Source organism: Larus michahellis, chromosome 5 (assembly GCF_964199755.1).
Source record: "Larus michahellis chromosome 5, bLarMic1.1, whole genome shotgun sequence".
Taxonomy (NCBI): domain Eukaryota; kingdom Metazoa; phylum Chordata; class Aves; order Charadriiformes; family Laridae; genus Larus; species Larus michahellis.
This window is the reverse complement of record NC_133900.1, coordinates 76,635,018-76,658,963: the sequence shown is the minus strand read 5'-3', so window position 1 is coordinate 76,658,963 and position 23,946 is coordinate 76,635,018. Positions and strand designations below refer to the sequence as shown.

Genomic DNA, 23,946 nt, shown 5'->3' with positions numbered 1-23,946 from the left:
TACCTTATGGCAGAAGTTTTCATTGAACATAAAGAAGTATTTTATTTTGGTCCACATACTTAATCTTTTTTAGTACTTGACTAAAGGGTAGTATGTTTGGATTGAAAAAAAAAAACCCTTACCAACATCCTTGTAAAAATGCCATCCTTTCATATCCTCTTCTGAAGAACTTTAATGTTTCTCTTTAATATGGTTCCTTGTGCATAAAGTATTAAAAAGCATCACTGATGTGAAAAAATCTCCTGGTTTTCCTTCAAATGTCACTTGAAGACACACTATACTAGTGCCTTCGGAAAGCTGCCAAAATGAGCAAACAGGGCTGAGATGATTTAGCCCATGAAAAAGCATCCAATAGGCATCTGCTGTTTTCTTTTTCTTTCTTTGGTTTGTGGCGTACAAAAAGCGACGATACCTGTGTTTAGCCTGTAAATACCTTGGGTATGCAAGTACTGAGACTGAGTACAGTGGGTGCCCTAGCTAGCTGTGTCTACTCTGTGTTCAAATAATGACTGATAAGGGAGGTTAGGTCCTTGGTATGGACTGACACGTGAGGGCGTATATAGGAGCGCGTGTGTGAATGTTCTGCATTTTAAGTATTACTTAAATAATGTGTGGATGCGACATGAATCATTTAGGCTTTAAAAGATTCAGAGTCGTGAAAATGTGCATGCTCTCTGTTTTCATCCCTGCTTTAGACTGTACGTTGCCCTTATTTCAGAGCAAATAAGGTGTATCGAGAGCCATGTATGGCCTTATAGGTGAATTAGTTTGCCAATATATTTACCGAGGATATCTGATTCCCCTGTCTTCATGAAACACCGGAATTCCCCCCCACATATGGCACATAGGAAGAAAAAGAAATTATATCCTTGTCTGCCAACATAAAATGATGAGGTAAAAGTCCAATGATGATGCTTGAGCATCTTTCATCTGCTGGTAGCTTTGTCATTTCATGGTCTTCAATCTTCATGTCTTGTGATGTTCCATTTCTTCTTCCAGTTTTTAAAATAAGGTGAGAACTGATCTAAAGACTTCCGTGTTCATGACATGAACTTTGTGGACTTTCTGCTCTGGATTGAGCCTGGGAGAGACAAGTGAGGCAAATCAGGACCACTGTTATTCTGCAAATGTCATATCAATCGTATGAAAGAAGTGACACAACTAGGGCTGGCCAGCCCTTTTCTGTCAGTTCCCAGGGATGAGAGGACCAGCAGGTGGCAAGTAGAAGTTGTGCAAATATAACAATTTGTTAAAGCTTGTGATGAATTTGTGTAGAATAGACATGAGGCCTACCCTTTCCCAGAAAATTTTACAGTAGCGGTCTTTAGCATGGCAGAACCACTATATTTCAGCCCTTTTATTTGTGACATCTCCAAGCTTCTGCCACTGTCCATCAGGCATAGCTAACCCAGCCCTGCTGAAATACCCTCCATGCCAAGGGTGCCTTGGAGGCATTAATTTAAGGTGGAATTGTCAACATTTGTAAGGGATTTAGACTCGCTGCTCTCACTGAACTCTAATAATCAGAGAATAACCGATGAAAAGGTACCAGAAATGCAAAACCGACAAGCTGTTTTTCCAAAGTTTGCAGATGATCAGAGTAGTTTTTTGTGTACACCAGAGCGGCCTGAGTTTGGGAAAGAGACTTTTTGACAAAGGAGTTTGATGGAGGCCCTTGCAGCTCTCTCATGAATGCTGTGGATGGACTGTCAGTTGTGAGAGTCACAGGCACCTGGACAAGAGCTCTTATATCAGGTTGAATGTATCCTAGATAAGCTATTCAGGAAACCTTCCAGGAAGAATGAGATTCAGTCTGTAACCTCTCAGTTGAGATCTACTGAGTTGAGCACTCGGGGCACTCACTAGTGTACGTGTGTATTTGACGCTTCTTCCAGCCTCTCCCATCTCTCCCCCCTCCCCTGGTATTTCCTTCGTCTTCTCCTTTTCTGATATATTTCTGCATGTAATAATCAACCTAAAGGAATACAGAATTGTATTGATAGCTTGTGTATCAGAAGACCAAGTTTCAGTTATAAGGCTGAAGTTTTGATATGACAAATTTTATGTCTGAATAGCGGGTCCTTTTTCACCGAGAAGGGGCTGAAGGTTATCAAGGGGTTGCGTAACTTTCTGAGCAAAGCAAACCTACTTTCATGGTCGGTTCTTTCTAAAGCAGGTATGAACTATGATACTGATATATGTTTCCTCTAGTATTATCTTCTGCTCATTTGTCATATTAAATCTTGCTATGTCAATTTTGATCTTGATAACTTCTATGTTTAAATATATACTATATTGAGGACTTGCGCCATTGCTGATATATGCATCCTGCTGTTTTACATTTGCACTTTTTTTTCCCCTTGATTTCGTACTCGTGAATTTTATTTTGTCCTTACATAAGCTCCATAGCTTCATTAGTCCTAGTTTGGAGGAAAAACACACAAACACAACACTGTCTTAGATATCAGGTCAGTGTTTTGAAACCTTGTACCGCCTTAAACACTTCCACTCTTTTCTTGGTGTGCTCGCGCTTTAAATACTTGTAGGCTGTTATCATTACTCTCCCCTTGCATTATTAGCTGTCATTTGGCTAAGCAGAACATGTTTTAATCTTTCCTCGTAAATCAAGCTCTCCAGCCCCTTAATCATTTATGTTGCTGTTATCTGAATTCCTTCAAAACTTGTTGACATCTTCGTGGTACTGGAGAGACTAAAACTACATGCTGCATTTGAGAAGGGATTCATTTGTGCCAAATAGAGTATATGTGGTTGTTCTTTATGGGGATATTGGGAATGTAAATAATAGCTGTTTTTTCTATTATATAGGTGAGCAAATTAGTTATTATGATTAAGATGTCAGGAACACTAAAGAAAAACTGCCCTACATTTTACCACACTTCTCAGTCAAACATTTGAGACATATATCCTTTCACCATTACTGCAATACTTTATTTTTAATAAAAATACCTTTAAAATACGACTTTAACCTATCAGTCTCAGATGTCAGCTTTGTCTTCTTGTTTGTTTGCTTCCTCAACTTCTTTGGGGAGTGTTTTATTCCCTTCTTCCAACTACCATATTTTTCCTAGGAATTTCTATACCATCTACTTATAAATTTGAAATAATTTCTCCATTTTTTAACCAGCTCTTTAATTGTTTCCCTCACCCTTTCTGTTATGAAGCACTTGTACTTACTTGCTTCTAGCGTACATAAAGATTTGTAAGTAGTTTTTCCATGTATGTGTTGCTGCTGCTATTCTAGATATTCACATTTTTTTCAAGGCTTAATTTTGATTATTCCAGAGCCATTAATATCTTGCATTGAACCTGGGTGCAAGACCCATATTCCCTATTTTCTTTAAGAACTCCATAAATTCAGTATAGTAATGACTAAATGAAAGAGTGGTCAGGCACTGGAACAGCCTGCCCAGGGAGGTGGTTGAGTCACCATCTGTGGAGGTGTTTAAGAAACGTGTAGATGTGGCACTTCAGGGCATGCTCTAGTGGCACAGATTGTAGGTTGGTTGTTTGTGGGTTTTTTGTTGTTTCTTTTTTGTTTTGGGGTTTTTTGGGGTGGGGTGGTTTGGTTTTTTTTGGTGTGTGTATGGTTGGACTCGATGATCTCAAAGGTCCTTTCCAACCATGAAGATTCTATGACTTCTCTGGAAACTTTAAGTTCACAGAATATAAACAGAATTTTATGTTTTCCTATGTAACTCACCTCATCATTTAAGAATCTTTTTAACAAAAAATGACTACAGTATTTTCAAACTGAAGAAGACCAGAGCAGACAATCAGATAATCTTAATTTCAGACCTGGTTCATTTGGGAATACCACCATATATCTCTTACTTTTCAAAACACTTACTTGACAGTAAAAGGATACTAGGTCAGATACAGAGCTATAGCAAAACACAGGTCAGGGTTTCAGCCCTACAGACACAATCTGTTCACATTTTCACTTTGCTCTCCAATTTGAGAAGTGCAAAGTTTGCTGAACATATAATACTGAAATGTCCTCCTAAAATAAATTAGGGGAACTTTCCAGCCAGTAGCTGGTCTCAAGACCTAAAAGTTGGTCTAAGTAACTGCTGTATTCTATCAGACCCCTGGTCCCAAAACCAGCTCGTCCAAGCTCACGGTCCTTCCCCAGCCAGCCCTCAGTACCAGGGTCGTAACCTGACTCTGAGTGAAGATTTTCCACGTGCCGTAGTGATGCTCCAGAGGGCAGATATGCCATGTCAAAAATCAGATGCCAGCAGGAACAACAAAGTGCATGCAGAAGCAATTTTGGCTGATTAGCTGTGAAGTAAATTAAGTAAAGATATGAAGCAATCCGATTCCTAGAATAGCAAACCAGAGTGTCTCATTAAAACCTCATTTAATTGTGTTGCTAACTTCATGGAGTAAATATGAAACATTAATATCTAATAGTAACTTTAGCTGGAGTTTTAAATTTTGTTTGTAAGTTTTTAAGGTATGCTGTGTACATTCGTTATTCACAAAGGCTTTATTATGGATAACAGAATGTATCTTTGAGTTGATATGATGACTGCTTTAATCTTCAGGATAATTATGTTTGACACTCCCTATAAAGCTTTAACTTGCATCTGTGATGCGTTAAGCTTACAAAAGGTGAAGTGAAACGTTAGATTCTTTATCTCTGAAAGATTAGGCATTAGAACTTGTAATCAGCAGTTACTGCAAGACTTCAGTGGAAATGAAGAACCCCAGAAGAAAGACATCCTACAAAACAGCATGCAACACTTAATGGAGTAACAGTTTTTATTAAAAAAAAAAAAAAAAAAAAAGTAACTGTAACCAATATCCTGAAAAAAAAAAAATCTGCAGCAAAGACCCCAAGAGTGCATGCTTTTCTGTTCAGAGCAAATATAATTCTTTAACGTGATGTTTATTCCATTCCGATGTTTATTCCATTCCACCAGAGCAGTACCCGACAAAAGTTTTCACTAGCTATGTAATAGCTGAATTTTAGTTGCCAGATGGAGGCGTGCAATTAAAACTCTAGTAGATAAGAGATAGACTTACTCTCTCTCCTCTCCTTGCATCTCTCCCCCTGTTCCTGCCTCTGCTTCACAAAGCTGTGTATACAAACCTCCCTCCCAGCCTCAGCATAACTTCCTCATTCCTTACTACGTTTGATGAGGGACCGACCGCCTTCCACCCTTTTGTAAAATGAAGCAGCGGGATCAGGAAAAGCCCAGGTAAGAGATGGGTTCTCCTATTCATGCAGCCTTCTGGGCTGCTGGCCACTAACGTCCAACGCTGCTGAACTCTTGTAAAATAGAGTTTCTCAGAGGCTTGTCAGTGGCTACAGCAAATAGATTTGTAGAAAGATGAAAAAAGGAATATGTCTATAAAAGAGCAAATTCCCATACCAACTCATAACCGAGTACTTAAGAACTACTTGTTAGAATTTTTCAACATCAGGAGAATAACATATCCTTTCATTCATTTTCCTCAATGAGCTGGAATTTAAAATGAACACAGAAATAAAGCACCTCAAAGAAGTTATGTCACAGACAGCTCCAGGGGAAATGGTTAAAGGATGGCAGATACCAGAAAGTGAAACCAGGAGTCTGAGGAAGTTAGGCGTTGTTAAAAATAAATCCCCAATCTAACTATGCAAATAAACATTTGCACAAAAATGGAGCAAGGATAAGTTACCATTCACAAAGTGTCCAGCAGTACCTTAATTAAGTGAAATCTTGAAATCTATTCAGTCTATTGTAAGAGGGTCTGTTCCAATACCTATCCCAAAAGTTTAGATTGTTTGGATCCTACTTCCTATGTCATTGCTTCCTATGTAAATTCCAGTTTTTCTCCTGCCACAAACCAGCGATTCAGGCAGGGCTGCATCCCACTTGTCTTCACCATGACAAACAAACCTTCTGTAGGGATTGCGTTTCACAGTGCCGCGATGGCAGCAGCAGGGATGAGAAGGGAGGAGGATGGCACAGCCTCTTTACATCACTTAATAAAACACACATTACACGGGGCAGTACTAATGAAGACAATTTACATGAGCCCCTTAAACCTCAGGAGATCTTCTCAGGAATGAGTTTTTGCCATTTTACCCTGTAAGCACTGGGACTTTTTCTTTGGTTTAAGATTTCTTGCAGCTCTTTGATATGTCTGTTCAGAATGATCTCAGTCTGTACTCTGAATTAGCTCCCTGCTCGCCCTCTGACTTAGGTGAGTCCGGCTCGCATCACACTCCCCGCACTCCCGTTCTGCTCACTGCTCGGTACACAAACACCAGCCAGCCCCTGCTAGGTTATTTTAAACTCACGTTTTACAAGAAAATTAGTTTTATTCACAATGAATGTCCATGTTGGTCTTTGCAGACAAACTCAAAGACTTCATTGCTTTAATGTCATATTTATAATGTGCCCTTTTGTATAAGGGACGTCTAAAGAGGATGACCTTTAACCCAAGGAACTCCCCATCTTAGTATGAGAGGGTAGACATGAACGAGAGAGAGGGAAAGAGAGAGTGGGAGAGAGAGAAAACAAAAGACAAGGAAGGAAACTTGTTAATTATGAAACAAGATTGTAGAGACAGAGTTTCAATAGGGAGTAATGATAGGGGACTGTTTGTTTGGGAAGTGTTGGGCTGTTTGGCTTCTTTTATATCGGTGGGATCTGCAATTTTCTATTATTGCAGTTTCGCATAGAGCCACATTTGCATTTCCATTGGAATGAAAGAAGTACCTTAGGCGATGTATCTTATTCGGTGACATTTTATTCATCCTGCCCTAATCCCACTGACAGGACCACTCAAGGTGTAATGTATTACTCAGCTGACAAAAAGATATCTCAGTATGGGCTATTTTCATGTCAGGTCACTGTGAAGGAAGAAGAAACAGTGCTGTTTAATACTATTTTGCCGTGGTTAAGCATAACAGATGGCTAATGATAAAAACTAATCCCAGTTCACAGCCTATTGCCATCAACTATTCTGTATGAAAGAGATATAACTGAGAAAATGCTCCAGGTCAGGTTAGCTATTTGGAAGTGTTTGGACACCCCCATAGATTAATACTTTCATAAACTTCTCTAGGCAGGTGCCTCACATACGGCTAAACAGAATGAAGCGTTAACACTTCCTTTCTCATTTGAATTTCTAACTGTGGCACCAGTGTTCACTAATGTCCCATTTTTTCTCATTAACATGCAGCATTTCAGAAGACAGTTGGCAGCAGGGGCAGGACTGGATTTTCTAATAATGTAAGGATAGTTTGTAACCAGTTACATTAAAAACCAGGTTAATCTAGAACAACGTACAACTGAAACTGGAAATAGATCTTCTTTCATGTTATACAGTTACTACTTATTATTTTGGATTTGTGGCTGTGATTAGAAATGTTTTCTGCTTTCCTCTGTTGGTTTATTTATTATTTTTGGAGCACACAGTGATAGTGAGACAGCAGTTCAGAAACAGCCAGATAAGCTTTCACTTTGAAGCGCACAGAACTCCAATTAAGCTATGGGGCTGTTTGCAAAGCAGGGCCATAATCACACCATGAAGTTTGCTAAGTGTTGTTAGTGTTTATTTGGGATCATGTTTAATTTGAAACTCATAAATATATAATAGAAGACTACTCGGTTTACATAAACCCATTTGCATGTATTTATCACATGACAAAAGGCAGATATTATTATTAATATCTATTAAGGTAGATATTTTGACGAGATCTTCTCAGTGTTTCACCGAAAAAAAAGTCTTCAATGTTTAGGCATTGAAAAGTCCATGAGAGCAACAACAGTCGTTGTGGTCTCCGTCATGGACAGCTGCTAGGAAAGGTGGATTTTGTGCATTTTCTTTCCAACTACTTAAACACGTTTCTTGTTCAAAAATCCAGGTCTGGGCCATGGCATGAGGGTATAAAGCCTGTACATCTTACAAAAGCAGCGTGCAGAGAGGCAATGGCTGTCACCTGGAGAGGGGAGGATTGTCCTTGGGGCTTCCCCACACTTCTGCTACCATGGAGAAGCAGACAGTGCACTCTTCCCATCCATGGAAGGAGCTCAGAAAACTTTCTCTGTCTGTTACATGGTCTACTATCTCTTGCCAGATTGCATCCATTTAGCTCCTGGGCTGTTCAAAGGTTCTACAGGGTGTTGACACGTGTCACAGGGCACTTTTCTGAGAGCAAAATACAGCAGGTTTTCCCCGTATGGAAACAGGTTGGAAGACTCCCAACCTATTCCACACTTTCTTCCTTCAGTGACCCTCATTTTTACCTCCTTTTGTCTGTACCTCGCAATGACACTTGACGCAAAAAATAATCCTAATATTCTCCCTCAGTACCCTGTAAGTAGGAGGCTGAAACATGGGAAGAGAGAATAGTCTTCCTCACTATAACCCCAACCCTGCCTGCCTTCCGAGTCTGGAGGGCTGGGCTTCCATAACGTGCTGACTTTCGCTCCTAGTGCAAGAAATTAGAAAAATAATGTCCTTCTGAACTTTTTATTCTCAATTTGGAACAAAAAAGCAAAACTCGTCATGGAAGGATTTTTTCATTAAAGCGTCTCTTTGGAAATACCAGGGCGTTATATACCCATCCCCCTTCCTCCCATGACGGGAAGGAGACAATGATGATGACAGAGAGTGGCTGCCACTGTAAGGTCAAGTCTTTCCACCTGCAGCCTGCTCCCGGGGCTGCTCCCTAAACAGGCATGGGGACAGCTGAGCGCTGGAAAGTAGTCCATGGGACAGAAAAATTGCCCAGACACCTATGTGCTGAATGAAACTTCTGAATATTTTTACCTCTATCTGATTGATGAACGGAGATTTTTTTAAAAATCGAATCAAATTGAATAAAGACGTGGCTTTGTCATATTGAGAATTTTGTTGAGATTTGTCAAGCTTCTATTGAAACTTTTCTGTTTCAACAAAGTACATTTGCATGTCTTCCTGTAGGAATTTCTGTAAATCCTTAAGGTCTGCTCTGATTGGAGGCTACTTCTTTTCTAAAGATCTGATAAGCATCAGATCTCTCTGATATTGCAGATGTTGCAGTAACAGGTTTTTTGGTTTTCTTTTGGAGAGCAACACATGTCAAAGTCAAAATTCAAAGGGCTCCTTTCCCAGTCTGGTCACCTAGATAGCATTTGGAGACATCTGCTGAGAGATGAAACAATGACACATGCTATGTGCCCAGCAGGCGTTTTTTTATTAAGGCCTAAAATTTTCATTCTGAATCACTCTTTTGTTTTGTGATACTTTTGGAGAGTTATGGCATTACCATTCTGCTTCTGTAACAAGGGGAAAGATGGTTGCACGCATGAGACCGGGCAAGCTGCATAGACCACCCAACAGAGAGGGTCTGAATTTGCCATGCTATTTGTCGCAGCCTGGACGGAAGTCACAGCAAAGCTCAAACTGGCAGCACGGTTAAAAAATGATTTGTCTCTGCCTGGCTATGCATATTTTGGATGCGTACATCCTTCCAGACTCAAGGGGCCAGAATCACATAGATGTACCAGAGATAAACACAAGAATCTGCACGTTTGTAAACACTCAGAAGGGAAGTTGATGCCTTTTGAGCAAGCCTGAAGAGAGTGAGGCTTGCATGACTGTTTACTTCCCAGGATCTGGATGTGGCCAGAACTAAAAATGAGATCACCATTCCCGTCCATCCTACTACCTGACGCGTTCTGTCTGCTGTTTGCCTTAAAGAGGAAAAAGGATCTTAGATGTTATCTTTGCAGGCTGAAGTATGGACAGATCCACTAAAAGACAGAAAACAGATATGTTTGGCAAGCTTAGATCCTTCCGCTTGAAATGCTGAGGAGTGGTAAGGTTATAGGGAATTAGCCTCTGCCTTCGGCCCTTGGCTGGTTTAGGAACGATGTGTTTAAGAACGCCGAGCGGCACTTTACAAGTAAGGACATCCAGCCTGGAGAGGGAGATTGGAGAGGCACAGCTTCACTGGTGTTAACAAGACATTTCTAAAAATATTTCTGAACGGAGAAGTGGGAGAAGTCAGTGGCTGCGGTCCGGAGGCAGGCTAGCGCTGGGTAACAGGGAGGACGCCGTCCCGGGAGCAGCGACGGTGGGGCCCGTCGTGGCTGGTGGGAGCGTGGGGAGGGCAGGGCTCAGCCCAGCGCCCAGCCAGCTGGGCGGGCAGGTAGGGATCTGGCCCCTATAAATATTTGCCTCTGGAATTCCACACAGACTTTTCCCTGGGCATGCATGCTGCTCCGCACGTGTGCGCGGCCGCCTCTTTCCTGAGGGCATATTGTCACCTTTCTCCCCGAACACTGGCGGCTGCATTCCTCGCTTGTCAGCAACAGACCCCTCTCCTTCAGATTCCTGTCATATTATTTTTAGTCCGGCACACATCTTTGTTGACCCATCCAGTCTACCTTTTGACCATAACTATTTCTTTGGGCTTTTTTTCATCTCAGCCATTGAACAGGAAATACTGAATAAAACAAAATAAATTCGGAAGATAGCTGGAATATTGACTGTGCTGTGACTGTGATCACCATGAGTACTATTCAAATACAAAACCCGTGTCTGCTTCCCTAAGTTTCCAGACACAGTGAAGCCAAGACACAGAGACATATACATTTTACCTAGATGCTGGCTGGGGGGTCAGGACTTTGCTTATTTTTGCATGCATTTTGCTGTAGTACCTGTATACAGCTAACTGAATTGTAGATGTAACATACGGAAGGATGCATAGGCCATTTCCCAGATAAGGGAAGATATTTGTTTTCAGGAGATTTTCCAGTACATTTTCAAATAGAGCAGTAAAATGTTTTGCCATTTTCTTTGAAAACATTTTCTTTGCCAGTTCGTAAATCTCACCATTAAAACCTTTTTCCTTTAATCTCATTCCCAGTGCTCCAGTTTAACTGTTTGGTTTAACAGTTTTCCCCAGAAATTAATCTATTACATTCATGTTGACCAACATCAGAGATTCACCAGCTGAGGTCTGTGCAAGTGTACTTGGCACCAGTGGCACCCTCTCCCAGTTCAGACTGTGACGATGAGTTTACCAGAGTAATAGGGAAAGCTTTTCCATACCAGCCATCTAAAGGTAACTGCAGGTGTGTGATTCAGGCAGATCACAGAATGGTTAGAGTTGGAAGGGACTTTAAAGATCATCTAGTCCCAAACCCCCTGCCATGGGCAGGGACACCTCCCACTAGGCCAGGCTGCTCAAAGCCCCATCCAGCCTGGCCTTGAACACCTCCAGGGATGGGGCAGCCACAGCTTCACTGGGCAACCTGTTCCAGTGTCTCACCACCCTCACAGTAAAGAATTTCTTCCTGATATCCAATCTAAATCTCCCCTCTTTCAGTTTAAAACTGTTAACACCTCGTCCTATCACTACGCTCCCTGATAAAAAGCCCCTCCCCATCTTTTCTGTAGACCCCCTTTAGGTACTGGGAGGCCACAATGAGGTCTCCCCGGAGCCTTCTCGTCTCCAGGCTGAACAACCCCAACTCCCTCAGCCTGTCCTCACAGCAGAGGTGCTCCAGCCCTCTGATCATCTTCGTGGTCCTCCGCTGGACCCGCTCCAACAGGTCCATGTCCTTCCTGTGATGAGGACTCCAGAGCTGCGCGCAGTACTCCAGGTGGGGTCTCACCAGAGCACAGCAGAGGGGCAGAATCCCCTCCCTCGCCCTGCTGGCAACGTTGCTTTTGATGCAGCCCAGGATGCGGTTGGCTTTCTGGGCTGCGAGCACACATTGCTGGCTCGTGTTGAGCTCCTCATCGCCTTGCAATAACATTTCTCCAAACACAGAGCCATGTCTGGGAAAGCAGGAGGATCTTGCCTGAGATGCAGTGTAGGGCTCTCAACAGGAGCATCAGATAACATCACCGTGGCCATGGCATCTCGCAGCTTTCCCCTGAACGCATGGGTGTTTCCCAGCACAGAACAAGGAGCCACTGCTGGTGTCCCAGCAAATTGGGTTTTGTGGATACCTTTTCAGCATCTTTTGGGTATTGAGATGTCCAGGCCAAAACTGAGTGCATTGTTCCACAAGAGGTGTTATTTAAATAATGCAACACTAGAGACTGAAACACAGCTCCGCTCTGAGGCCTCCTTTTAACGTATTTTAAAAATCATTTCATACTTTCATATTGCATGGCAAACTCTTAGCTCATTTTATGACTATAGTGAATGTTGTGCATCTCAGATTTCCTTCTTTGATTGTATGTATTTGCTTTTAACTGTCTTCCCCGCTAGATCTCTCAGTCTACGCTTTTCTAAAATTAATGTCCTTTTATTTCCTAGCCATATTTCTAGCCGGTCTATACCTAATTGTTTTTCTGTCCATGGCCCATTAAGAATTTTCTGACATTTAATTAAATTCTTTATACAATCTTGCTTAGATTATCCATTTATACATGAAGTAGCATCAGACAAGCAGACTCCCTTAGCCATCTTCCTCTGATACGTTACAGTTTATCTTTACTCCTTTGCTCTTTGTTGGGTCATTCTGGCATTTTCCAGCCCATTTTGTTCAACTGGTCGCACCGACTGCTTGAAATGTTTTGAGCTGTGACATGTCTACATGCGTAGCAAACCCCACAATAACTCTCAAAGACTTAAAGCCTGATCAGCAATATATATATTGCTCTTTTCATTTTTAAACTTTAAAAAGTTAAAATGAATAATGGTGGGCATGGTTTTACTGACATGTTAGCCTGGACCTGGCGTACGCTTTTGAAAAGGATCTCCCAACACCACCTTTTGGTCGATATCTCCAAGCAGTCTTGGAGCATGTGAACTGAATGGCTTTCAGATTAAACCCAGCCAGAAGATGCGCCCTGGCAGTGATGTCCAGCGGCTGGGGAGGATTCATTCGGTTCAGGAGACCCAGGCAGACCTAGTGCAAAATAACCCCACCCTGAGATGTGTCAGACCCTTGGTACCATTTATTTTGCTGTATAAATCTACTCTTTCTGCCACTCTACCATTACGTTGTTGGTAATGTAGACATAGCTGCTGGTAGTAGAAATCTGCTTGAGACTGCCTTCTCTCTCATTGCCTTCTGTTCTCCTCTGACAGTGGTACTCAGCTGAAATATGGAAGTATACACATTCAGCTCCAGATTTAGCTATTGGTTACTGCATCGTCATTTAAAAATGAGCTAGTGCTCTTCTGAGCTGGTCACTAATAGAAACAACAGCAGATGTCACCTGAACGGGCTGTACATGTTTCAAAATAGGTAGATAGACTACGCTCTAGTCATCGTGTCAGCATTTGCCTACGTAAGCATTGTCACTTGCTCTACAAGGAAATTTTGCCATAATAATAATAATTAAAAAAAAAAAAACAACAAAACAAATACGCATTTCAAGAGTGTGTAATCATATTAAATTTCTCTAGAGTTGGCTGCTTCTTTCTACATCCGGCCTCAAAAAGTAGGAGGGGTGTAATGAGGGAAGCAATTGCAAACTCTAGAGATGCCTTGCTGCTGTTGCTTTTCTTCAAAGACATACACAGGACATTAGTGTTTGCAGATGCTCTATAAAGATAAAAGACAAAGGCCTAGATGGGAAGGAATTATGATCTGCATTAAATAGGTGGTGAGCCAATCCTTCTCTCAGTTACAGTATTGCAAATCCCGTAAATTTCTTTTCGTTATCGGAATGAGATCATGATTTGCCCTATAGGAAATGAGGACTAGAGAAAATGAAGGGAACTTAGAAGGCACTGGAAAAAAGTTAAAACAAATAAGAAAGCGTGAAATAAATTATCTGGTATAACATGAAAAGAAAAACTGTTTTGTTCTTAGGAAGGAATTCAAAGGGAGTGGAAATCCACAGGCTGAAACTTGCGATTTTGTAATTTGATCTGTGTGTGCCAGCCTTGTGAGAAGTTAATCAATCAGTTTTAATGATAACATAATACTTCTGAAGTCAGATACAATGGTATCTGACTTTAACGGTTGTAGTTGCTGTAAAAACGAAGGACTCCACCTTGAATTAACATGAAGACAACTTTATTCAACTGTTCTCGCTTTCCCTGATAACAAAGGGCATTAGGTTTTTAGGCTGGGATCTCTCACCTTTTCACACATTACCACACATAATATTAGGAAGGGGAAAGAGAGTTTCAGCTGCCCCTTTGTTCCTCCCTCCCTCCCTCCTTCCCTCCCTCCCTCAGGGAAGCCATGGGACACAGTAATCAATTAAAAAGGTCAAAATAAGCAAGGTCAAATGGCTTCATTTACTCTGACTATTAATCTCAGTTACATGCATAAACTTTTTACATATGGGACCTTATCTTTCCATTCAGCAAAGATGTGGAGGCCCAACTCCCTCTCCTTTTTTCTCCTCTCCCCTTTTCCTTTCAAGTTAGCATTACTGCATTGGCATAAAGTACAGGGAACTCAGAATCAGGCGCTATTCTGTGCCACAGATAGGGTGATATGCAAGAAAAATATGGTAAGGAAATATAATACTTGAACTGCAGATACTTAAATTTACTTTATCTCTTTTCTGTTTCTTACCTTTTCCATGTCAAAACATGAAAGATTACCTGAAATATCAGTTAAGCAGGGAAATATTATCCTAATAAATGAGCACGCAAGTATGTGCCCGGTAAGTTATTTGATTAAACAGGAAGCTAGAATCCTATAGATATCCACAAATAAAGCCCCAAATCTAAATGACTGTATCGTTAGCTCATTTGTAAACTGTTCCAGATGTAAGATTCTGGCAGCTTTCCAGTAGGCTGGCTGCAGTCTGAGCTTTCCTGCATCCGCAGTGAGAACTGCAATGCCTGACTCTTCAAGGAAAAGCTCCACAAGGCTGACGACAAATTATATAAAGTAACAACCTGCCTGCCTGGCGACGAGAAATTCAGGCAGATCCCCGGGGGCAAAGAATGCCCTTTTTCCTGGGGCCGGGCTGCAGCCGTTCGACTCTGGATGTGTGATCGATCTGCATTATGCATCACCCAGCCAAAGCCCCTCTGAGGAGATCGTTCAGTGATCACATCAGGGACTCCACCGCGAGAGCCTTGGATGTTATCTGGAAAAACACGAGAGACAGGCGATTGGCAGGTGAGGAGGACATTGCGTGAGCGTATTTTAAGATTCGTAAGGGACCTTAATAATGGCAATTAGTGGTGTCATTTGCATAACGTATCGATGTCGCCTCTAAGTATTTCCCCAGCTTTTTTGTTTCTGTGTCATGATACTTCGGTGCCGTGCCTACGGTGGGACTGTATGTGCCCCTCTAACGAGATGAGATAAACATCAGCTACGAGAGGAGGAGCGGTGAATTTTGGTCTGATATTACGGTGCTGCAAACTCCTCAGCCTGAAGAGTGCTGAAGCATTTTATTTTGCTGTTAGGTCAGAGCCTGTAGCTTTACTGCTGTGATGTGCTTCAGTGAGTTGCGTTACGGGGTGTTTTGCAGCCAAGGAGTGTGTCAGTTGGAATAGCTGGGCTGTGCACTGAGCGATTACTGGTATTTCCTCTGGCAAGGATTTCAGTGCTGTGAGCTCCAAGTGAGCGTCAGGTATGCCAGAGCTAGGCTTCTGACATATAAATTACCAACCAACTATATGGTTGCAGTTCACAGTTTTATTTTGACTTGCAAAGACTCAAAAACCCGAGGCAAGCCATAACAGAGGGCTGGAGGAGGAGATAATTTAGCTCGCTTTATTTTCCTCTTCTGTTATTGTCTCCCTGTTAGATTGAATGTTTCTCATTCACCGCGCTGGGGCTGTTACTTTTATTATTGCGGCGTTTGGAGGTTTCAGACAAGGCAGCAGAAACGCACCATGGGTGTGACCTGCCGGAGGCATCGCTTGGGGTTGTTTGTATACTTACAGTGGGGGCGGTTGTCCTGGGAGGGGGGGGAGGGAAGGAGGGAGGAGAAATGGGAATAATGATAAAATCACGGATGAGATGACCAAGAGGCAGACCGCATGGCTTACTAATGTAAACTGAAGTTTTACATCATTCTCCCGCACTAGCGTTTGGGAGAAATAAGAGCAGCTAAGTGCGTAACAGACATTTGTGATGGCGTGCTGATTCCGAAACTGATTACATCAGGTAATCTGGCGCTGAGAGACCATGGCCTATAAAGAAACACAGGGGCAGAAACCTGCTTTAAATTAGAGCAACTCGTAAAAACCTTGTTCTGCCCCCTGTTAGTGGCCGGATAAATTCTGTGCCTGTTCCCATAGGTGGCAGAGAACAGTGAGTTTCCTGGGCAGAGGACCTCAGCTTTACCACTGTTTTACAGTAAGGCCCCATGGTCACAGGAGATGGGGACATTACAGTCACTCTAGTGCTCAGCAGTTAGTCACAAACATGGCAGTGCTGTGGAAGTGATGGACATTAACCTCTCCTCCACGGCAAACGGAACTGGGCGGATAGTCCATTTCATCTCTCCAAGGCGCATTAGAAAACCAAACCTCTTTGGTAGCTTTAAGACTGTAGGGCATGGAGCAGTGGTCACAACGCAGGTCCTGATGTTTGGGACCTTGCTGAAACTCCACTGGAAGGAGCACTGAGAGGAAAGAAATTCTGAGTAAAACGGCAAGGACGTTACACAAATCTATAAAAGGGAAGATGGTGGGGCCAAGTCAGCCTTTGTTTAATCTGCGTGTTGCCTGGTCAGCTGGACACTTGTTTACCCTGGCATTGGTTTCCATTCCACCTGCTAGAGATGTTTATGTGAATGCTTGAAGTAAGCTTTCTAATTTATAGTTAAATTCAGAATGGCATTTGCATCAACAGGCTCCAAGTACCCCTGGCCTGTGTCCACGTCAGACAACTTCTACCAACTGTCTTCTATAAAACTCTTTTCCTCTCATCAGTTCACATAGGAAAGTGTATAATGGCATGTAATTTATACCTTCTGTATGTGACCTACATACGAAAATATGCAGGTTTTATCAGGATACGAAAAGGCCTTGATAAACGTATATATTTAACCTTGCATATGATTGTCAAATATTTGGGGGATAGACAACTGCTACTTATATTTCTTGAGACCCTGACACATTCTTAGAAACAAGGAGTGAACGTGAACCCTTTAGCCTCTTTAGCTGCGCTGATAAGGGTCGGCATGTTTTTATTCTACTTGGCAGATGGTTATGAGCCGTCACAGTTTTTATCAATACAAGGCTTAGATGTTAGAGGACCCTTAAAAGCAGTGACAGTTCCATTTTCCAGGCTGTGCTGGTGATGTAGGCTTGTCAGTCGGCTAGTGTATTTGGGCTGCTGTCAGTCAGAAAGTCAGAAAATCATCTGGCCGAACCACCAATAAGCAGTGGAATATGGAGTAGAGATATCAGGGTGTATTTCTGAAAATACGTCTTGAATAACAAGAGATTCAGGAAGAGAAACAAAACAGCAACAAGTTGTGTTGCTGTTCTGTTTGTTCTCCAGAATATCAGCAGTTTAAACTGCTGACTGCCTGAAAAAGGGTCATGACACTGAAATGAGAAATCCACTTAGATCAGCAGCTTGCGTTATCAGGACACACCTTTAAAAAAGCACACGATATTTGCAAAAGAAAGAAGAAAATGTGAAATATGCATTCTTTGTGGCGTATTCAAGAAAAAGTAATCCAAAAAATGTTTTGCCTTTAAAAAAACCTGCTAGCCTGCACACAGAAATAGCCAATCGTGCAATATAATCTGAGATGATCATCAAACAGGCGGTACTGTCTACCTCCTATAAATACCCTGGGAAAATATCGTGGAAAATGTCTTTTCCATTAGATCATGTAGTCTTAATGACACAAAAGAGAGGTGGTGTTAGTCTTGGACAAAAAGTATCAGAAGTATTTAAAATGCCATTAAAATTGCACGGAACGAAAAGGCTGTTGCTGAAAATGCTTTGATTTTGAGCAGGGACGGTAAAGGGATGCAAATGAATACGGAATGTCGTCTCAGGTCACCTCTGTGTATTGTCCTACCTTGGTCACGATGGAGTACCACAGAGCAGCACCCTCACATTGCTTTTGAACCAGGGTTGAGTTACTCCTCGTGCCATCTCATCACATGGCAGAACGGCCTGTGGCTCAGCCAGCTGCGGCCAAGCACACTTGTATAAATTTGGTATAATATATATAATGTTATACCATGGGGGTTGGACTAGATGATCTCCAGAGGTCCCTTCCAACCCCTACCATCCTGTGATTCTGTGATTATGGCATATTATTATTGTGTAAATATGGTATATTGTATAAATACGGTATATATTTATACAACACCTGTCCTGAGGAGCAGTGAGTTGCAGCTCAGCGTAGTCACATCATGGTCAAACTACTTCTGATGGCAGCACGGCTCATGGTTTTCCACCCGGTGCCTTTTCCCCTCTTTCTTAGTTTACACAGACAAAGAAAATCTAGACACATGTTTATAGTCATGTCTGGTGATCTCAAAATGTGGAAAATGAATCACTAAATAAATCACCAAACACAATGGAAGGATTTTCAATTGCTGGGACATCAAAAATGCCCAGTAGAGATGGGATACAATTTGGGGCAATGGAATGAACAGCAAAGAATAAGAGACAGCATGAGACTCAAGTTGGCATATTCCTTAAATGGGCAACACAAAAATTGCAGCTTTTCCTGTTACTACATTCATGAGAAATAGAAACACTTCCTTGGGAATTCCCGCTTTATCCCCCTTACCGATGTCAGGCCAGATCCTTGTCTGGGAAGAGAAGCACGTTCTGGCTTTTTCAGTGGACAGACCTCCCAGTTGAGACCGGGATTTTACACACAAGGGCAGCAGCGCAGAGTGAGCTCCCCCGGAGTATGCAAGCATCGTTCTGGGATCAAACACACATATCCTCAAAACACTGTAGACAGATTTCTTCTAGTGCCTGCACTGTTGGCTGAATGATCTGCATGATGGACCGTAGATGACCCAGCGTAGCATTTATCTGCTTTGCACTAAGACCCGTTATGTCCATCATATGACGTGACTGAACAATCCTGGCTTTCTCATTTTCACCAGCATTTTATAGAAAACACGATCAGACACTGAGTACAACTGACTACTCTTCTTTTAAATCAATTTTTTTTTTTTAATGATGAAAAAGCTAAATTGTCTCCTGCAATATCTGGTATTATAGATAAAAAAAGGAATGTGTAGGTAGTCTAGGTTTGGTGAATTACTTCCAGTTTTTTGCTGCAGTGGCTTAGTCATTGAAAGTTTGGGGGAAAACATTACTGATTTGGTGTTTTAAGAATAAACCTTCGACTTTTCTATTTAAAATTATATTATTTATTTACCTACTTACCATTTATCTTTTTCAATTATGTCATTTTTTTATTAGTGAAAGTTCACTAAACATCACAGTATTTAATTTACCCCAGAATTAAATTAGTTTTGAACCTTTTGGCCCACTAAATGTAAAGTGGGCTTTTACTACCCTTGTTTTTCTGGGGTTTGTTTTCTGTTAATTGCCAAAGAAATGAAAAATGACTCATTTGCAAAGATCCGTTACAGAGCACTTCTCATTATGCCGACTTTGCTCGTGTTTGAACCATCTGGAAAGGTTCTATATGTCCTTGTAATACGTTTTTGCTGAAGTTGTAGCCACAGAGAGAACTCTGGGACTGCAGAGAAAGTACTTCCATCAAAAAATTCTTTTCCATTTAGATTCATTTCAGAAGACTATCAGTCAGCTTTTATCTAGTTTTCATGCTTTTAATAAAGGCTGGGTTAATTTTGAGTCTACTTATGAAGAGTTTCTTTGCAGGCCCCTTTGAGCAGACCTTTTATTTTTTTAATTTATGATGATTAGCTACAATTATATCATTATTTAAGTTTTTCTTACTACTGGCCGTATCGATCTTTGCATGACTTGTCTAGGATCACTGGGCGCGTCTGTGACATGCTATCTGCTGTTGCTGGTGGCTACTTTGTTCTCCATTATCAGCTTCCTTATATTTCCATTGGGTTTATAATTGCTGTTTTCTCTTTTACTTTCCCCTTAACTCCGATGCCTTAAACCGTCCTTTTTATGGATTGCAAAATCTGTGACTATAGGACTTACTAACTCTTAAACAATTCCCAGCTATTGCTTATACTTCCAGGCACATTTATAGCTATCTATAGGAAGTAAAGGAAGTAAAGAAATGAATTTTCACTCTTTGGAAATTTTTAAAGCCCCAGGTTAAGGTAAAGTGTTTTGCGTTACATTTCACCTGTCCCTAAAATTTATACTCATGCAGGAGAGAAATTACTGCTTTAAGTGTTTGCTTTGTTCTGAGAGAGGAGAAAGATTTACAGTGTGCGGAGGTGAAATAAGGTTTTAGAAAATGGATATGTTGCAGAACCTGAGACTACTTGATATATAGCTCCAGATGTAGCACTGTTGGGCTATATCAGCATGTTTAGGCAATTACTGACCCCGACTGGGGACAAACTTCTATAGGTTTGGTGCTTCACTCAGGCTATTATATAAATATTAAAAATAGCCACTTGCCATGAGGTAGAGAATGATCAGGCATTGATTTGATATGTACTTGTACATAGGCTGTAATTTATGGAAAAGAAACAGGAAACCAGTAAACAACAATTGCCTGATAACAAAAGAAGCTATTTGTATAATAAAGCAGGTACAGCATATCCAGTGCAGAACGTAGTAATAATTTGTTACGGTTGAATGGTTAAATATCTTTATCATCTTAAAGTTTCCTCCCTTTGAGAGTGCTGAAGAGCTTTGTTGTTATCCATATAATGAGTAAACAAGCTTGCTGTGTAAGCAATTTGGGCAGTAAACAACAATTGTCTGATAATCGAATGCAATCAGGAATACTACATTTCATACATAGCATATGCCTGTCTATTTTTTTTAAAATATCGCCACCCTAAATTTCCAATAAGATATATAGAGTATTATATGCCTTTTTTAGCACTGGTGGTTTTGTCGTGGAATGAATGGAATTCATTTAAGGCAAAGTCCTTCAGTCAAAATCCTCATTCAAAATGGAGTTTGGAATTACATGCGTCGTTAGGTTCTTATTCCATGTTCTATTTTTTAATTTCTCACTCTCCATATGAAAATGTAGAGAAGTGCCAGAAGATCGTAGCTGCCTGTAGCAAGATTCTGCTGTTGTTTATTTTCAGCTGCTGGAATGTCTTGTTTCCAACACCCTCGTGCTTCTAATTTGAAGTCTGATACCAACACAGTTTGGAGCACCCATGGGGAAAAGAAAGCACGCATACTCTGTCACCTTGGCTATTTGTAACGGATATTTTCATACAGCAGAGCTAAATTACGCTGGTGGGCGACTGGACAATTGGAAAGTTTTATTTATGACTTTCACATTTTCCTCCATTAGTGAAATTTAAAACATTTATTTCGTGGAGCTCCACCGTCATTTCTGTAATCAGGCTACAACAATGGCACTATTTTGTCCAAGTTTACAATAAGAAGTACACAGTATGCTGAGCATATTGTGAAAGTGGTTGCTACAAAATCCTCATGCATTCAAGTTACAACAGCTGGAGGGGATTATGGAAATGCACCCTTTTTTCAGCATTCTCCTTTTCCACAGTCATCGTAGCCAACTCTGGGACTGCAGCAAACAGCCAACAACCCCATGTCCCGTCCTTTGCCTGGGATGTGCATAAGAGGATTTCAGTCCCAGGAGACTTCAGCAATTAGCAACTTTTAGAAATAACTTTGCTGCTTTCTTGAGGACTCCAAACTGATTCTGTAGGAGCATGGGCCAAGGAGGGAGGGAGCGCACCCGGAGCAGCCCGCCAAACGTGTCTGAGAGGAACTGAGCGGTCGTGTGGCTCCGCAAACGCAGAATGAGTGCCCGGGCGGGAAAAACATCCCCGTTCCGTCAGGCAGCTTGGAGACGAGGGAAAGGAACAAAACAATACACCTGGCAACCACCTGTTAGGAAACCAGCCTCATCATTTATATACTTTTCAGCACGCAAGGCTTGTATGTGGTACACGTTGTCAGACGGGGATTAAAAACGAGTGAGAAAGATGAAAATTATGGTCTGCTCTCTCCGGGCCCAGTTTCATAATTCATCACTGTAGATACTGTTAAACTCTAGTCTGAAGCGCTGGATACCACAAGATGAGCGTTGTCTCTCTGCTAGAAGGCTCTCCTTATGACAGGCAGCCGGGAGGCCTCATCTTCTCCTGCTCTTTGAACATCCGCCTGCCCTTCCCAAAGGCGGGGGCTCCCGATTCCCAGACCCGGCTCCCCGGGCTGTATATTCTTTCGTGCATCTGAAAGACCATTATATATATTCGCAACATTCCTAAAAACTGCTGAAAATGCTGAACTGCTTTGCATCTGATTGTTGGGAAGGAGCCTTGCTCGCAAAATATTTCAACTGCTGCAGTTCTGCTAACATCTGGACATCTTCCTTACGTCAGAGGTGGATGATGAGATCCAGATGCTATGACTTACTGATGTTTTCATTAACTTCTTAGCAGTTTTGCCTTTGTTTTGTTTACCAACTGCAACTTCTTAACTCCAACTCACATATATGAGTGTTACTGGGGAGAAGCGCTGGAAAGGAGGGGGGGGAGGGAGGGGGCAGCCAGAGAAATGAAATTAGTGTTTGGCCTCGATCCAAAATAGCTGATTTCTCCTATTACAATGCGCTGTTCCAGGATACGCAGCCTGTGGGAAGGTCAGCCCCAGATGATAGGAAACATTTCGCCTTGCTGCTATTTTCTGTAAAAAAATGAGCTATAGGATTTGCTAATTATGTTCTAATTTAAGAGTAAACATGTTAAGTTACGAAGACAACAGGAAACAGGAACATAAGATAATATTAACGGCGACCTCCTGAACTTTGCATTTACAATCATGCCTAAACCTAATTGCTGTATAGCGAATATTTATTACTCGGAGGGAATGCTACTATTGCAGCAGACACAGGAGGGAGTCCAGTTATACTGTATATTATATTCCTACACATTAGGAACTAGCTGAATACTTCTTTTAAGGAAGATGTTGGCGATAAACAGAGTATGAGGAAAAAAATATAGATCCAAACAGCTGTATAGTATCTCTGTGGCGATAAATGGTTTGTGTGTTCGCTAATTATATGCGATAGAATTCCACTCACAAGAAGTTCAACCATTTCCAAAGGCCTTCAGCTTTTTCCCACTGAAAATAGAATTAATGCTGGCGGAACAGCTTCCATTGCCCTGCACATCCCATTAAGAGGATGAAGTGGATTTTCAAAAACTGACTAAACTTGCATTTTGCACTTTGTGTAGCTACGCAGTTAAGTTTTGGGAGGGGGGTGAGAGAGAGAGAAACATCAGAGCGCATTGATCGATTGATACTCCTGTTCACTAAACGTTGCAGGATCCTTAGCGCTGTGTAGGAAACTGAGATAAAGAAAATCCTGTTTCGAAGAGATGATAATCTGTAAAACAATCACTGTCAGTGCTCAGCGGGAGGAGATAAATTCAGAAGCCATATGAATATGTTTATTACATACCCCCCAAAAAATGCAGCAGTCGCTGAGACCAGCACAGGCAGAGAATTTACCAGTCCACTGAGTGGTGTTGCTCAGCTCACCTCCCGCTTGGTGGAGGAATAGGGGAGAGAAAAATTGGGCCAAATTCTCCCAGTGCAGGAACTATCTCACTGGACTAGAGGTTGCTCGTTGGTATCCGTATTTCCAGACTGTACGAGGTCAATTAGCAGTATGGTTTATTTTTGGAGTTATGGATGTGTTTGCCTGAGGGTGCTCAATGTGCACGTATCTGTGTTAATCTCATACAGAGGCAGCTAATAAAAATAATAGGAGAGGAATGTTTAGGCAGATTCTACTTCCAAGGGGTAAATCAAACATACAAAAAAGAATGAACACAAGAAGAAATGGATAGCAGCTAGCCAGTTACTTGGACAGCAGAATAAAATACGAGTGTAGCACAAGCAGGTAGTAAGACCTGAGACGGAATTTTCAATGTAATACGTT

The 23,946-nt window shown here is 41.6% G+C and overlaps 1 protein-coding gene across 3 annotated transcripts in view; it reads left to right on the top strand.

The window, feature by feature from the left end:
• The window catches only part of DLC1 (DLC1 Rho GTPase activating protein), a 287,733-nt gene that overhangs the window by 168,183 nt on the left and 95,604 nt on the right, over window positions 1-23,946 (top strand). The window contains exon 1 of one of the 3 annotated variants that reach the window (XM_074588143.1): window positions 14,698-15,059. The exons of the other annotated variants lie outside the window; for them this stretch is intronic. Within the exon in view, the coding sequence (XP_074444244.1) occupies window positions 14,945-15,059 (115 nt within the window). The 5' untranslated portion in view covers window positions 14,698-14,944. Of the gene's footprint in view, window positions 1-14,697; window positions 15,060-23,946 lie in introns of those variants that run through there. 3 annotated transcript variants of the gene reach the window in all.